The following is a 17380-nucleotide window of genomic DNA, read 5'->3' on the forward strand; positions in this document are numbered from 1 at the left end:
CTGCCTGTCGGAGCAGCCTTGTGTGTCGCAGGTGCTGTGTTTGTGCCATCCCCGGGCGAGCAGACGAGAGGAGCGGCCTCGGGAGCGGCCCGGCGCGGGCTGGCGGCGGCCCCGCGCTCCCCCTGCAGCGGGGCCGGGCTGGGCGGGCGCGGGGCGCGGCGAGGGGCGGTGGAGCCGCCGGAGCCGCCTCCCGGGGCGGCCGCGGGGCGGGACGGGCCGGCAGCGGCGGCGGGAGGGCGCAGCAGGGGCCGCCGCGGCCGCAGCATCGCGGCGCGGTGGCGGGGATGGAGCCCTGGAAGCAGTGCGGGCAGTGGCTCATCAGCTGCAAGGTGCTGCCGCCCAACCACCGGGTGACCTGGGACACGGCCCAGGTCTTCGACCTGGCGCAGACGCTGCGCGACGGCGTCCTGCTCTGCCAGCTGCTCAACAACCTCCGCAGCCACTCCATCAACCTGAAGGAGATCAACCTGCGCCCTCAGATGTCCCAGGTGAGGCCGCCCCCCCAGCCCCTGCCCGCTGCCCGTGTCCGCGCCCTTGGGGCTGCCTGCGGGGTCTCCCCGTGCTTTGCCTTGTGGCTGCGGGAGCGGGACCCGCGGGCTGCGGAGCGGGGTGCGCCCGCTGCCCGCCGGCAGCCCGGAGCCTCCGCGCCTGCAGGGCGGTGGTGAGCGTGAGTCCAAGCCGGGGCACTCCTCGCCGGGCACCTTCCCTGCGCCGTGCGGCCGCTCCAGCCCGCGCTCGGCGCTCCCGTCCCGTCCCGGCTGCTGGGACAGGGCGCAGCTGCAGCGCCGGGCCGGCGGCTCCCGAGAGCTCCGTGAGGGCTCCTGGCCCGCAGCCGGAGGCGGCTCGGCAGGAGTCCCTCGGGCCCGTCGTGGGGTGGCCGTGCTAAGGAGAAGTTCCCGCAGCAGTCCCAGGGTCACCATTTTAACATCTGTGTGCGTTACTGTTTAATGGGAGCGGGTTACAAATCAAACGACCTCTCGCTTCTGGTTTTTCTGGCTACTTGTAGGGACATTGGTGGGCAGGGAGGGCGGCTGGGGACGCCGGGCCGGCGTGGCCGGAGAGCTGAGCCCGCCCGGAGCAGCCAAGGCAGGGCAGGGGCTGTGGGAGGCAGCGGCTGAAGAAGCCCTGGTAGCTCCAGTCAGCTGCTCTTCGCTTTTTGTGACTTACAATGGTGAAGTGAATGGGGAGGACCGATTAGTAACGAGAAATCGTGATAGCTGGTTGCCTGTGTAATACTATTTTTTAATTTATTTTAAATTCAGGCCCTTTTATTTTTGGCTTTTTAAGTTGATATTTGGAATCATTATTTAATACCTAAGTGTAATTCCTAATTTACCCTGTTTTAAATGTTTTTTTTTAGCTTGGACTGATATTTTGTTACTGTGACTCATAAAGTTGGCTTCAGATATCGAGATAAGATTATATTAATAATTCAAGAAGAGACTATATATACTTGACTTCCTGTCACTGCTTCGTGCACACCTATGCCTCGGCAGAGATGGTGGCAGCCAAGCAGATGTTGTTTGGAAGGAAACTAACTTCTGAGCCTGTCATGTGTTTTAAAACATTAAGAAACAGATACACTGGAACATTTCAGTGTTGTGGTTCTCTTTTTGATTTACAGAAATAGAAATTGCCATTCACGTTTATGATGCTAGCAAAAAGCAGTGGAGTGAATTATACTGCTTTATCCATGTCTCTGTCGATGTTTGCTTAAACCCAGTTATTTTATTTCTTACTAATTCTTTCTTTTAGCAGCTATGTCTTACTACCAAGGCAGCATTTTTTGGAAGCTCTGAGTGCAAAAAGGAAAAACGTAGTTCAGCTAGTCAGAGTCAAAGCTCTGAGACTCTTGCACTAGATGTGAATGGTACAAAGGCTATCTCCGTGTACTTGAGAGCTCAAGTGCCTGCTTGAATGGCATAGGCAGAGGCAATACTTCATCTGAGCGATGGAGCACAAAGGGTGGGCTTCTCTGAATGGCAGAAATCCAGTTCAGCTTTTTCTCTGCACCATTACAACTTGTGACTTTCAGCACTTGCTACACCAGAGCCTTGATTTATATTTGTGTTTTTTAATGTACTAGAAATGTGTTGTCATGATATTTTTGAGATGGCCAACTCATTGCATCAACTTGAATTCTAAATTAATGTTGATTATCTGGACCACTATTACTTAATTTTATTTTTGATGAATTAAAACTATGGTGGTCTTCATCTGTTTACTGAATCTAAGTTATCAAAATGCTCTATTGTCTGCTTTGTTGGAGCCGTTTTGGGAATCAAGATTAACATTTATTTCTCTAAGTATGTTTGAACTATTGATTATAAATGTAGATATTGGATTATTTACAAGAGTTGTCTGTGTCTGCTGTATGCCTGAGGTATCTGCACTGCACAGTGCTGCAGACAGTTCTATCCACTGGTGCATTTCTCTACCCTACACTGATTTTACCCTTTAAACAAAGGGAACTGTTGTTGGATCAAAATCTATAAGGGATAACTCTGCATAGTGTTGGATTTACTGGGAATGTTACCTTTGTGTTCTGTGAGTTCAAGATTTGGTGATCTTACTGAGGTTCTGTGGGCTTTTTGAAAAGTGGACACCCTTTCTGCTGGAAGTGATCACTCAAGTGTAAATTTCAAAAATTGTTGAAATTGAAATTCTGCCAGTTGCTTGTAAATTGCGGCTGAGACTGTAAAGAGCTCAGAATAACAACTTCTGGAGAAGTCTCAATGGCTTGAAGATTGTCCAGTTGGTGAGTTGTGCCCTAAGCTATGGGTTTTGTCACAATAGTACTTGTCAGTAATCTAATACTGTGTCAGAGTAGATTCGCATCATAAAGTTGCTGTATCATAGGATCTTGGGGTCTTGTAGAAACACTAGTTAGCTCACCCTTCCTTGTGGGGTAATGAGTTACAGGCACTGGGGGCAGAGCAGGGTTGGCATTAGGATGGGAATTATTTTGGCTACAGACTGCAGAGTCTGTCTGAAAGTGCTGCTGTGCCTGTACTGCTTAGCTGAGCTGCTTGAGCTTCATATGGCCCTTGTCCCTCATCTTCTAGAACTGAGCTGCAGCTCCCGTAATCCCTGATCTGATGTTGGTTTCTTGCACTAAGTCTTAGAATGGGTCAGGGGACTTTTTGTGCACTGTTCTTAATCCATGCAGAGACTGAGAAGGATGGATGAAGGCTTTGTGAATGGGCCTCATTGAGGGCAGGCTGTTTGATTTTGGCCTTGTCTCTTACTGCAGGTGATGTTTGTCAGGCCTTGCTCTATGAACCAAGTATTCATGTCTTGGGGGCTACTTACAAATGCAGCAGTTCCAAAGAACAGGAAGGTGAGAGGTGGTGCCTCAGGCAGACCTAGGAGTAGGTGTCAGTCCTTTGATGAAAGTATCAAGTCTTTTCCATTTTGTTACATATTTATTTTTTCGGAGTAAAGGCAGCAGATCACACATCAGTGATCTGTCAGCTTTGCCCGGTAGCCCTTGGTAACCCTTTATAAGCCACATCAAAAGTGCAGAGGGATTGTGGCTGATGCTGTGGTGCCAGATGCTGCTTTTTGGTGGAGCCTGATTCAAACAGGGGCACTGCTGCTTTGCTGGAGCAGGAACTGAGATTGATGATCAACATTGCAACAGAAATGTGCTTGACCAGATGGCATGGGGTGTGTTTTATGGGCTGGCTAGTATGGGGAACCACATGCCTTTGTCCCATCACCAGCCATACACCTTGTGCCATAGCTGTTCTCATGGGTGGCTGTTTTATGTGTTAGAGATCTGTGGATTCTGCCCCTTTACCTTTTTAGAGATAATGCCTGTACAAGAGAAATGTCTCAGTGGCTTTAGGGTGTAAACACTGGGGTTTGAACCTTTTGAATGCTGGTTGTTTTCATCTGCATTACTGTATGTTTATGAAAATATGTATATTTGGTTGGTGGAAGTTGTCCTTTGAAGAACAGAAGCCGATCCAGTCAGTTACACTTTGCAGAAAGTGAGCCTCAGATATTAAAAGTATAAACCTTGCATATATAAAAGCTAAGCAGCATTGAGCCTTTCTGTTCTGGATTGCCAGCTCAGTGCTGTCAGGCTCCTGTCTGAGAAGCTGAGGTCCCCTGTGAAAAATTACACGTGGGCTTTGTATGAGGTTGGAAATTCAGGTTCAGGGACATGCATGTCCAGGAGTTTTCACTTTAAACAAAACAGGAAAATGTTGGTTCTATTGAGAACTCTTGTGTCAAGGCTCAAACTCACTCTGCTGTTTGAACTCCTACGAGTGAACAACTTGAGTTACTTCAACCTTACATTTCCTTTTCTGATGCATGTGCCATCAGAAAAGGAAATGTAAGAGATGAATCAAGAGACCTTTTTGACTGTAGGGGAGCCTGCCTGACTCAGTGTTGTGAAAGTGCTGTTATTGCAGGCACCAAACACTTCAGCACTAGCTGCTGGGAATGGAGCTAGAAGAGGGAATTTGCTGAATGAGTAGGGGAGGTTGACTGTTGTGCTGGTGTGTTACAGGGTTCCCCTGAAGTGGAGCCTCAGTCCATAGTGACAGTGAGACAGAGGATGGAGCACTGAAACTCAGTGTCTGTGTCTTCAGAGCTGTTCACTGTAGTCATTCATTTGTCTCAGATGCTGCCTCTTGGCAATGTAGGCTGGTGAAAGTAATAAAAATAGAAGTGATCCATAACAGAAAGTACTAATCATGATGTTTAGTTGTCATCAGACAAGAATTTAAGTAATTTATAAACAGAAATGTAAAACCTAAACCAATGGATTATGATAGATTTGCAGAAGATGTCATCTGTTTAATGCTTATCTTTTATCTTTAATACTTTGCAAGCTAGTTTTGAAATGGTTTTTGCAAGTTAATTTGTGAGAGATTGCTAAACAGGAAAACAGCGCTTAATGCAATACTGCCATGGGAGTTTACCTAAAGGGGATGCTGACATAGATTATATATCAAAAAGAACTATTTCCTATTATTCTAGTAAAAATAAACAAAATATCCCTCACTTAGTATTAAAAGTTCAAATACTTTCTAATTTTAGGGAGTTACTTTTTTGGTGTGGCCATATTGTCCAAAGCAAGTTGGTTATCTTGTCATTCATGCTGTATTTTGGTGTGGTGACAGAGCTTTTGTGCAGGAGTTTATTTTTCTTGATTGCAGTGGTATCAGGTGGTCTCAGGATGTGGGTGTGCTGTGTGAGACAAACCTCCCTGTTTCCTCTGACACTGCCTTTGGCTTGGAGCTTCCCCATTCCCCCAGCTGACAACCCTGATCTCCTGCCCTGAGTGTGCAGCCCCTCTGTAAGCTCCCTGAAGGTGGCTGTGCTGTGTTTGCTTCTTAGGTTGCGTGCTAGGAAGTACCACAAAGCTACAGTTTCAGAAAAACTGTATTAATGTAAATGTAAAACTCCTTGGGCTTGAACAAGAGTTTAGAAACTGGTTCAGTTTTGTCAGTATTTAAGTGCCCCCTATTCTTGAATTCTTTCAATCTTACTGTATATTCACATACATTTAAAAGAATTCAATTGTTTAAAAAATATTTTTAAACTTCAAATGTTTTCAATGTCTTTGCTTACTTGCTGGTACTTTGGTCCACTTAACATCTTCACCACATTAAACTTTATTTCCATGATTCATTTAAATGAAAACTACATTGGCTGTAAGATATATTAACCAGAAAAGGTGTATTTAGCCATGTGTAAGTTATATGTACATATGCATATCTTAAATGTGTTGGACTTGATAAAATATTTTAAATAAGTATTTGTTTAAAGCAAAACCTTAATATGACCTCTGTTTTGTTCTAAGAAAAGACTGATGAAAAAGTACTGACCTGGATTTTCTAGGTAATTCTTCATACCTTAAGAAGGTGAAGAAAATAGCTCTTGAAAACTGATATAATGGTTTTAATTGATGCACATTGATTCTTTCTTGTCAGGGGGAAGGGAAAACTGTAGTTGTACTCTATGGTAAAGCTAAACATGTTATGTTTATTGTACAGTTATTAAATTCAGCATATGCATCTTGCCAAGAGGTGTCTCAAATGTTCCCTTCTGCACAAAATTTGGTGTGCTGACAACTATCTAATGCATTAATAGAAAAAATATTTGTGCTGGTTTCTCACAGAAGCTGTAGCATCTGCCAGCAGTGGATGATATAAATTAATGTCTGTGTATGGCTCGCTGCTGTGTCATGTGGGAAAAGCCAAGTTTTTTTCAGAGCCTTGTCTGACAAAGGTGAGAGACCCATGATAGTGGCAAGTTGAACTGCTTATGAAAAGAAACCAATCTAAAGGGTTAAAGAAGAGAGAAAGTAGGAGGATATAATCAAGGGAAACAATATTAACTACAGAGAATGGTCAGTCATGAGAAATTAGGAAGCTGGTTTGAAAATGGTATCAGCAAGCAAGACACTTAAGAATTTTGATATTTATCGCAAGATAAGTACAAAAAAACAATCTGGATATGCTGTGTTACTCTTTAATGGTAATGGATAATGGCTTTATCAATGCTGGCATGCCAGTCTCTGGTGTAACATGCTGCCTTGGCCCTGTGAGGTGCAGGAGGTTGTTTGCCAGACTGCAGCACTGCACATCAGGCTGGGTTAGCAAACACCAGCAGTACAGTTTGTGCATTGGGACATAGAGGGTCTTGGATTTCCCACATGCGTCTCCTTCCGCTCTCCTCTGAAGGTCAAGAGTTGATGAAGTCATAGTTGCAAAGAAGCAAATACGGAGGGCAGGGAGAGAAAGGGCTGCAAGGCAGCTGCAGGGGATGGGGGGCAGAGCCTGCAGGGAGTGTGTGGTGCATCCATCCTGGCCGTGGCAGCAGGAGCTGGCATAGCTGAGCTGGCTGGCACTGGTCTGAGTGCTGGGGAGCAAGCAGGGTAATGGGAACAGCAGCTGGCAGGCTGGTGAGAGGCACGGGCACCAAGGGCTTCCAGAGCATGGTTTGATCTTGGTGAAACAGAGGAGACCCTTCTGCTGAGGTAATGCTGGCTCCTGGAGCAGCAGCTGACCCAGAGAGGAACAGGACAAGCGTGTGTGGCTGCAGAGGAAAGCTGCTGGGGTGTGCTCCCTCTGTGTGCTGCCACATGCTGGGGGACAGGCAGCAACTGGCCAGAGCCGAGTGTGTCACTGCCTGGAGCAGGCAGGGGGGTCCTGGCTTGTGCCCTGATTGTGTGGGTGTGAGTACAGAGGAATATGCATTGTTTTATTAGGTCACTGATAATTTGATCTTCTTTAAGTTTTGCTTTATGTAGAGGTGCCAGTTTTTGAATTTGTTCCTGCAATACTAAAATTGTACCTCTGGTTTTTAAAGACCAAACTGAAGAAATTTTTTTCTTCTTTCTGTTGCTGTGAAACAGCATTGCAGTACTTTCATCTCATTCCATAATACTTCATAGCAATGTTTAGTACTACCTTACATTCTATTATTTCAGTATTTAAAAAATTCAGATTCACAGAGGAATATGAATTGATGTGCAGTTTATCAAATGACTATTAATTTCTTCCCCTGCACTTTTTAGTGTACTTGGCATCATCTGGAGCTACCTTTTCTTCCCTCTTATTTTGCTTTGACAAGTCATGTTTAAGACTTGAGGCATTGTGAAATACCAGCTGTTTGCTGAGACTTATGATGTGTAAAATGCAATCTGAACTGACATCTTTGAATTTTTATATTTAAGAGAAAGATGTTCTCTCAAAGCTCAGTGAATGCTATTGGCTTCAGTTACCACATTGTCAAGTGAGAATATATCTTTTGGAAAAATATGGGTCAATAACCCTTTCTGTCATCCTATACTAAATGTCAATAGTGAATGTCTTGGTAACATGAAACACTGAAGGACTATTAGTAGGATATTTGTTTCTTTGTATATTCATAACATGAAACATTAGACATAAATTGCATACTATTGAGGTATTGTAGCAATTTGTATAAAAGCCACTCATGTACTGTTTAAAATGCTCTTGCAGACCTACAGGTGTGGTTCAGATGTCTGATATTACAATCCTAAATATTTTTGGCCTTTGCTTTCATTCAGAATTTTATTTTAAAATTGGTTAATAGGTATTCAGTTAATCTGTCAGTACTTAGTTTTCTGCTCATTCTATTCCTGAAACTTATTTTAAATCATATAGAGATTATGGTATGATTGCCCTGCAGAAACAAACAAGGAAAATAAAAACAACAACAAAAAAGCCAAACAAATTAAAAAAAACACAGAAAAGACATTGTTACTGTAGTCAAATATTTTCTGAAAAAACTCCAATCAACCCTAACCAAAAAATACCAACAAAGCAAGGCATTTCTAAAGCATATTTTTAACTGGTAAAGCTTAGCAGAACAAGATTATTTGTGTTTCCAGAATACTTAGATATGCCCTTTAATCCTTGGTGCCATCAAATTTACCTACTTGTTTCTGAGTTGTGTAATGGTATGTGCTGTATAATCTGTACTTAGGGTGTTTTGTACCATGGCTTGTTCCTTCATTCACTCTGTTTCTACATGGAAAGAAGCCTGAGAGTCAACTAAAACAGAATGATTAGAACTTGGCCCTTAGTGTTAATTGTCAAAGCAGTCTGACTTCACTGTTGTGCAGGAAATTTGATGCTTTAAGAGATGAGCATGTTATTTTGCACATGGTTGAAACCAAGATACTGTAATAATTATAGCATCATCATTGCTTGTATAATTCCTTGTGCTCTGCTTGTGTATTAGCAGCCAAAATTTAAATTGTACTTATGTGCTCCAGTGAGTGACTTTAAATTCCCATCAACCACTGCCTCATGCAGCAGTGATGCCTTATATCAGCTGATAAAGGCCATGAGGGCCATGGTATTTTTCCCTCTGAATTTCTCAGAATCTATGCATAATGATGTTTGATTCCAGCACAGAGAAGGTTAAAGGCAGATGGAGGTCCACACCTTCTCTGCACTAATGTCCCCTCAGATTTTAGGTGTCTCTGGATGGAGGTATGGTGATGACATAGTGCTACCATGTGAGTTGTAACTTGAAGAGAACACTCATTAATCCCACTTAGCTCTGTAGGATTTAGATCAAGATTTGAATTTCTTTTTCCTGGAAAAAAAGTAGTGTAGGAGAGAAGACCAGAGAGAATGTTCAAATTATTGCTATTGCCTGCAGCATCTTTCACTCCCAAAATAGAAAGGGTGAGACTCCCTGAAGTGCCCTTGCAGGCTGCTGCCTTTGGGCTGATGGTCAGTTGATGTGTGGTTGGTTGGAAAGGGATTTCTGCCAAGCTTTTAAAAGCTAACTGATTTTGAGGCAACTATTTTTAAAGCCTCTTCATCCTACTTTGTGGCTCAAATTTTGCATTTCACACTAGTCCCAGTTTTGCTAAGTTGTGTGCAGTTGTTTCCGGAAATATTTAGGTTTCACTTTGTCTTAATGGTTTAACCTTTGCGTATGCGCACAAAGGGTGTCAGGGTGGACCATGTTCTCTTCTGAATTGGAAACTTCCTATTTTTAAATGTTGTTGAGAATTCCTGCTGAGCTCTAATTTCCCACTTTCCTTTCCTTTTTTTTTTTTTTTTTTTGGGTGTGTGTATGGATTTCAATTAGCTTTTTGGATGCATGATGTGAAGTAACAATTTTTGGGCTGTACCCCCAGAGGGCTTGTTTGGGGGGTGTGTGTCCTCTTAGCAGCAGTGTTTGGTTTGACTGAATTCTTAGAACATTTTTACAAGTGCAGAACACTTAAAACCTTAAGTGATCTTTTACAGGTGTGTCATGTCCTGGGGTTTTATGGGAGTCCCAAGCAGGGTTAACTTGAGCCATTTTGTTTTGATTTCTGCCTGTCCTGATCTTCTTTTTCTCCATCACAGAGGGCAGTGCACATTTACCCACCACTGTGCCTTGATGTTAATCACTACAAGTAGTCATGAGAAAGTTATTCAGGGTCTGTGTTCATTCACTTTGCATTTGTGGTTGGCAGCACTGAATATGGTGATGCATCTTCTCTGTGATTGTGCTGAGGCCGCTGGTTTCACTGCAAGTATGCTGAACAGATGGCATTCTTTGTAAAGCTGAGGTTTAACTCCCCAATTGTTCTCAGTGATGCCTTCAAGCAATATTGTTGTTTAGAAGGACTGTGCCTCAGAAGGTGCTGGTAGCTACTGGTACTGTGCTGTTGCAGGTTTTATGAAGCTCTTTGGAAGTGACTCCTGTAATCCTATTGGAATGCCTCTATAGTTGTATCATAGCCCTGTAGTTTCCCTTTCTGCTGAAGACCCTGGTGAAATGATGAGCTGAGATGAAAGGCCTGGGGGTGATGGGAGAGTGTGGATGCAGAGATAGCTGAGCCGTGCTGGCTGCAGGGTGGGCTGCACTTCATGAGAAGCTCCTAAGAAGCACACTGGAAGGTATTTCAAATTTGTATGTCTTCCCAGCTATAATTGCTCAGATTTGTAGACCCCTGGGGAATCTGCTTAATTTAAGGTATCTGCTTTCTCTTTTCTGAGAATGTAGGTTTTTGTAGCTTGGACGCCCCATAGCACATCACGTTATTTCAAGAGCACAAGCTCTAGCAATATTAATGGAATGTGAATTATTCTCTAGTATTAAAAATACCTGCTAAGAATTAAAAAATTACGTAATTAAAAACAATTACAAATTATTTGCCATGACCAATGGGAGAAACACAGGAAAGCAACAATTAATTAACAAGTCCTGAAACAAGAAGGGGAATGTATTATGTACCACTGTCTCTTAGCACACCTCACAAGAAATAAGCCTGAGGGGTGGATCCTTCCATCAGCGGTATTACAGTACTTGTGAGTGCATATGGCCTCTGCTTAGGAACAAAAGCCTTAGACATTCTTTTTTGGGGCAAAATTGTTGTCTTGGTGGGATTTGTCTGTGTAGGTCTTGTAAAGGTAGCTGTTATATTAATAAAGGACTTGTTCCTTCTGGCACAGAACCTGTGTCCATTTCCATGCAATGGAATGGCTTTTAAAAAATGCTTGCCCAAATCTGAGGCCCAAAATGCAGGACCACAAATATATTTTGCTAAACGTTTAGGTTTGGAAATAACTCCTAAGTTATGTATCTTTTAATTCCAGTGAGAAACAAGTGATTTGATCTAATCTTGTGTCCAATCTAAAATTCATGGTGAAGCAGTTCAGCAGGAAAGTTAGCCCTGAAAATGTTGTTCTTGGAAGATGTTTTTAAGACTATTTGGAAAAGAAATGGAGTAGCATTCAGCTTTTTTTGTTTCGTGCTCATGAATATTAGAGCTTGACCTCAAAATCCAGTGTTTCAATAAAGTCATGTTAAAGTTTAATGAACTTAAAATGCATTTCATCTTGATTTGAAAGGATAGCAGAATTTGAGATGTTAGGGCTTCTGTAGAATATTTCATTTTCCTGATGGGTCTGCTAGTGACAACCTTTTTACAATCTTCCCTGTTTCTCATATTTTTCTATCTTGACTCACGTGATGTGATGTCCCCTATCAGAAACCCAGACTGCTCTGTCATTACTAAGTACTGCTGTGATGGGTCTGGGGTTTTTAAAATTATTACTATTTTCCCACCTTTCCTTCTTGTCTGTAATTCTCATTTGCTTTGACTCATCTGTTCTGCAGCTTGCTTGTGCTCTGTCCTCTCAAACTGGTCTGTATTACTTTCACTTTCAACATTTGCCTTCCCCTCCCACTTGTATTTTCTTTTCCTGCCAGTGCATCTGTTTCCTCCTTCACTTCATTCCTGATGCTCTTTCTTCCGTTCAGCTGTTTCCCCTCCCCTTCCCTGTTGTCTCTGCTGTTGCTGTTGCCTCATCGCTCTGCAGATTGTCTGAAATCCGTTTCCTACACGGTGCAGAGCGCGTCTCCTCCGGAAGCTGCGTGGATGAGAGTGCTGGGCACGAAGGCTCTGGTGGAAGTTGTGCTTTTAGCACCAGTGAAAACGGGGTTCAAGGGACCCGACAGTGCTTGACCAGCAATCTCATGTTGGGCTATTTCAAACTGCTTTTCAGTGACTACTTTTGGTGATTGGTTTGCTTTCACCTGTTATTTTAAAAGTTTCTGCTGCCTCCCTGTTGCAGTCAGAACTTTGCAACATATGTGAGGGTATCCCCAAATTTATTTTGCTTTGTTCCAGGTGACTGGGCAGATCACTCTGGTGGAGTGATGAGGATAAAAGCTAGTGCTGGTAACCTGCAGCAGACTGCAAACTTGTTCTTTTCAAAGGCAGAAGCACTTGATTTCTGCCCTTGTCACCAACCTCTGGAGATTTGTGCCACCACACCAGTGCTTAAGCAATATTATTCTGTGGCTGTGTCCTGAGGGGCAGGTGGGGTTGGAATGGTAGTTATTTTTAACTACTTCTCAAATTGATTTTCAAGGTTGCTTGCAAGGCAGAAATAGCCGGTCCTGCTAGCCAGCACATTCATCCTGTATCTCCTTTGTGTTGGACATCAGTCTCAGTGGTTTCTGTGTCTTTCCAGTGAGTTTCACTCACTCTTCAGAGGCTGATAGACATGATAATTATATTTTTGCTTCCCAGACTCAGTATTTACATTCCAAGTGAGAGAACCACTACACTGAGTATCTGTATTGTGAGATACAAGCTGCTACACAATGATGTCCCTGAGGGCTTGCCTTCATACTAAATAGTTTGTTTCTTCAGGTTTCTGGGGTTTTGATTGTTTGTTCTCTGTGGATGGACACAGTCTTCATATCCCTGGTATAATTCAAGGAAGTTGCAGGCAGGGAATTGGGTGATGCCCAGCTGGTTATTCCGTGGAAGTGGATGTGCTGTCAATGAAAGCTCGAGAAGGTCAAGGCATCAGTGACCAGTAACTGCCCTGTAAATGTGCACCTTTTGTCTTGGTTTGTTCATGTTATTTCCCCACTTGAGGCTGAAGCAGTTCAATGTTACCATTTGTGATTTATTTCTTTAAAGCTTCTTATGGGACTATATGAAATTATTTTCATGCAGTTTCTTGGTTTAATGGAGAACATAGATTTGAACAGTAATTATTGTCATACTCATCCCTTCATGCTAGCTGGTGTTATGGTTTCATACAATTTGAAGTACTAGAGCAGCTTTAAACTATTTGTTTCACAATGAGATACTGATGAGAACTTAATCCAGGTCAATGATTTTTGTATTTTAGTATTGGATCTTTTTTTACTGTGATATTGAAGCTTTCATAACTTGTGAATAACTTGTCTCAGATACCTTTTCAGAACTGAAACATGCTGCTGTGAGGAAGTGGCTTTTGCTTAGTTTTCTATCATGCTTCCTTCATTGCAAAGTCTAGCCTCCTCTTTAATACTTCCTTAAACTTTCTTACTGTATGTAATTGTGAGAATGACTTTAACTGGAGAAATGCCTTTAAAAATTTGTTCTCTAATCATATTCTTTTTCAACCATTCTAATTTCTCGGTATTTTCTTGCCAAGTATTAGTGTCCCCAGTGGAAAGTAAACTAGGGATCTTGAGTGTTTATAGAATTCACTGTGAGGACACATGATGAGCAATTAATTTGTGTGTGGTGTTTTTTTCTCTCCCTCAACTGGCTTTGATATGGGTAGATTTCTTTTGAATAAAAATTTTCAAGTTTTCATAAAAGTAATCGCTGAGAAAAAGTGATTTCCATATTGTTCTGTTAGGAGGTCCTTGAATTTCCTGTGCATGTTCTTGAGTGTCCTCTATTGCAAACAAAAAATTACCACATTTAGCAGACAGTAACTTGATGTGTTTTGACAGATAAGGAAATGGGACAATTTACTTTTTGCTAGTTCTCTGCAGCTGTCAAAAAAATTAATCAGAAATACCCTTGAGTGGCAAGACATACTGGTGTTGAAAAAGGAATGTCATTTGAACCAGCTTATTGGTCCCCCTGCCATCCTTCAAGAGTCATTTTCCCTTTGAATTACAGAAAGCAGGCTTGCACAAACTTCAGGTTGTGTTTATTGATGGCAGGGTGTACACCTGACAGAATTTAGCAGATGTGTGGGTACCTTGTGCCTCCTCCAGAGAGAAAGAGCTCCTTTCTGCCTGGGGAGACTTTGGAACCAGGTGGGAAGACTTGAGCAGAGAGGCCATGGGAGAGTTTGTCAGGAATTGTGTGGAGGTGTTTGTGTCCTGATGGGGTGGACTCTCGCTGGTGGCAGATCTGGGCAGATTTTGGTGCGGTGTGAGTCATGTTCAGAGCTCACTTGGGTCAGTTGTGTGTGGCACAGCTGTTTGCAGCGGAACAATGAGTCACAGACTTGTGAGTTTCCAGTCCTTGCTAAAGAACGTACCCACATAGCTGCTCTTGTGGTTTCATTTAGAAATAAGTGAGCAGTGCAAGAGTTAATAATTAGACTTACTAGGTCAAGTACTTGCTATGTACTGATTTCTGGGTTTTTTTAAGAACACATATTGAGAAGTGGCATATTATTGTCATAAATAGAAAAATGCTTGTTTCTGAAAAAAGTGAACAGGATCTGAATACAAATATTTCCTATAGCCAGAAAATTAGTTGCAAGGGTCTATTCTAATTGTTTTTCCTAATTACTCTCCTGTCCTTGTTACCTGTAACCTCACTTATTCTGATCTATTAAAAGACTGTTGCTGAATATTTTTTCTGTCTAGTTGTTCACACTAAAATATCATCTTGCAACAAATCAAACAAGTTTGTCTTCTGCTACATGGACTCCATGCTGCTATTCTGCTTATCTGACTTAAAGGCAAGAATTAGCCTTGCAGTTGCTGTGTCCATTTTTCTGAAAATCACTATTGTTGCTTCTCCAGTGCTGAGAACTCTCTCCATAGAGAGGCAGAGAAAGATCTGTCATTGTTATAAATCCCCAGTTACAAATTGCATATATATTGATTTTGTTTTTCTTTCTAATCTTGTCTCAATAAGCTATTATGTCTTTTAGACTATAGTCACTAATCCAGGATCACACTGTGTTTTATTTAGATTTATTTAACTGATTAGTCTGTAGAACAAAACAATACTAAACAAAACCAGACATAAAATGAGGTTTTCTAGACAAAATCTAGACATTCTTACAGCTTAGCTCCAATATGTACATTCAATGTGTTATTTTAAAAAACCACCTAAGGAACCATTTGTGTTGAAGTGATGTTCTGTTAGGCAATTAGTAAGCTGATGCTTGTGCAGAGGCCTGGAAGTATGTTACAGCAGCTGCTTGTACTGCTTCTGTATGTGTTCTTTTGTATAACAGGATAGAAAAAATATTTGCCTACAGCTCGCAGGCAGATGCTTTCACTGTCCCTATATTAGGTTGTATGTTTTCCTTTATGCATGCATCAGTGCCAAAACCAGTTATGGGTTACTGCTCATGCAGAAACTTTTAGCCATGACAAGAGTGACTGTTGGTTTTTATGTAGATTTGTGTAAATAGCCAGTATCTTGCTGTGATTTTGGTGTGCCTCTTTAAACTGAATGTTATTGATGATGTGACATTTAGGATGACAGGGACATATTTATACAACCAACTTATATTGTGTTGTGCTATCACTCACACACTGCTGCGAAATTATGGAATATTTAATTCTACGTGTATGCGCATCTTAGATTTTAATTGGATTAATTTTATGAATAAAACAGGATCCAGCTCTCTTCACTAAGTTCAAAAGACCAGCAGAGCACTGAATGAGGACTTCCCAAGTTAGTGGCTCTCTGATTGCCTTGGTAGATGAGTTTTTCAGGCACTGTTGTAAATTTCTTGTAAATTTAAGGGAAGTGGAAAATCAAGTGTGAAACTAACAGTAATAATTTACACAGCCCTTCTTTCAGGAATGAGGAATACCTTTTACAGGTGTTTTTAAAATGCTTCAAGAAATGTGCTTTTCATGAGGTCACCAATATGTGTGCAGTTCTGAAGTCATTCAACTGTGAGTCAGTAGCATAAAGACTGTGGTGAGTTCTTTACTTTAAAATGATCTTTAGCATTGTTCCTCTGTGGACACTTGGGATAATGGGCCAAAACTCAAACCACATTGTACTTTAATAATTAAAATTATTATTTTGGTGCAATGTTCTGTAGTTCTCTTCCCAAGGGGACTGTGAAGCAAGAGTGGAAACATGTGGCAAGATACTTGTACCTGACGAGGTATTGGTGGCAGGGTGCCCTGGGTGGTTATTGAGGTGGGGCTTTCATCTTCTGCCCCATGCTCTGAACAGCTCCTCCTTGGCTCCATCAGCACCCCACCATTTTGCAGTGTGAATCACAGGAACTGCCAAGAGACAGTAACAGCAAAGCTTCTGCAGTATGGCTGGGGGCCTTTTGCACTGCTCAGGGGTCTTTGTGGCATCTGAGGCTTGGGGCTCAGGGGAGACACTAAGCTTGCTCTGCATCTTGGGCTTCATGCTGCTCTCTTGTTGACAAGGCAGCTCTCCTGTGTGGTTTTTCATGGTCTCCCATGGACTTTACCTGCTGAAGAGCAACATATCTAGTCACAGTTATGTTGGGCTCTTTACTGAGCCTGCCTTCATGTTGTTTATAATGAGCTGCTTGAAACAACCATCTATGTTATGGTAATTTAAGAACAGTTTTCTTAATTGGATTATAGAAAAATATGATATTATATCTTAAGACTCAGCACATAGTATTGTTCAGTAACGTAGACTTCTCACTGGTGCTCACATACTCCATTTGAAACCCTGCATCAAATTGCTCAGCGGACTAAGAGTCCAGATGATGCTAAATTATACTCTGCTGCTCAGGTTTCAATGTATTTGGTTTATTCACAATTTGATTATTTTAGGCTATTACAAATACTCACTTGTGCTCTAGGATTTTAATTTTTTTCTTTTCACATTTTCATAAATCCTCTTTCCCGTGAGACCATGCTCATTTTTATTTTACTCTGTGAGATTCCAAATTGACGTTCTTTGAAATGAAGTTTTGGACCATTTCTTGGTGTACCTTAACTGTTATTGTGAGACCAAGGTATCAGTTCATTTAGCTGTCACATGAAATGGGACACATATAGAGGTGACAGGTGAATTTCTATGAGCATCCACTTACTTGCCTCTGCTGAGATGATCACAGCTGTTAATTCATACTAGTGGAAGTAGGGATTTATGCAATTTTGACGCATCTCCCACACAAATTTCTGTTGCCTTCAATGATGTGTTTCATTTTGGCAGGCAGCTTGGAGGGAGTGAATGCAGCCTTTTAGACAGCAAGTGCCTATAATGGTGTACAAGTGGAATGTTTTATGTCCACTGAACCTTTCTTTCACTGTTTGTCAGCCTTCTTAAGGAAGGAAGCCTACTGCAGTTTCACAAAGATTCATCTGTTTTTAAGTTGGTGGTGTAAATTAAGGTTCTGAAACTTACGAATTCTTGTGCTATCTAGATACTTCACTTGAACCCCCT

The 17380-nt window shown here is 42.0% G+C and overlaps 1 protein-coding gene across 1 annotated transcript in view; it reads left to right on the top strand.

The window, feature by feature from the left end:
* Positions 1 to 281: 281 nt before the first annotated feature.
* The window catches only part of VAV3 (vav guanine nucleotide exchange factor 3), a 147483-nt gene continuing 130384 nt past the window's right edge, over positions 282 to 17380 (top strand). The window contains exon 1 of the mRNA XM_059478257.1: positions 282 to 488. Within this exon, the coding sequence (XP_059334240.1) occupies positions 285 to 488 (204 nt within the window). The 5' untranslated portion in view covers positions 282 to 284. The remainder of the gene's footprint in view (positions 489 to 17380) is intronic.

This window comes from Ammospiza nelsoni, chromosome 9 (assembly GCF_027579445.1).
Source record: "Ammospiza nelsoni isolate bAmmNel1 chromosome 9, bAmmNel1.pri, whole genome shotgun sequence".
Taxonomy (NCBI): Eukaryota; Metazoa; Chordata; class Aves; order Passeriformes; family Passerellidae; genus Ammospiza; species Ammospiza nelsoni.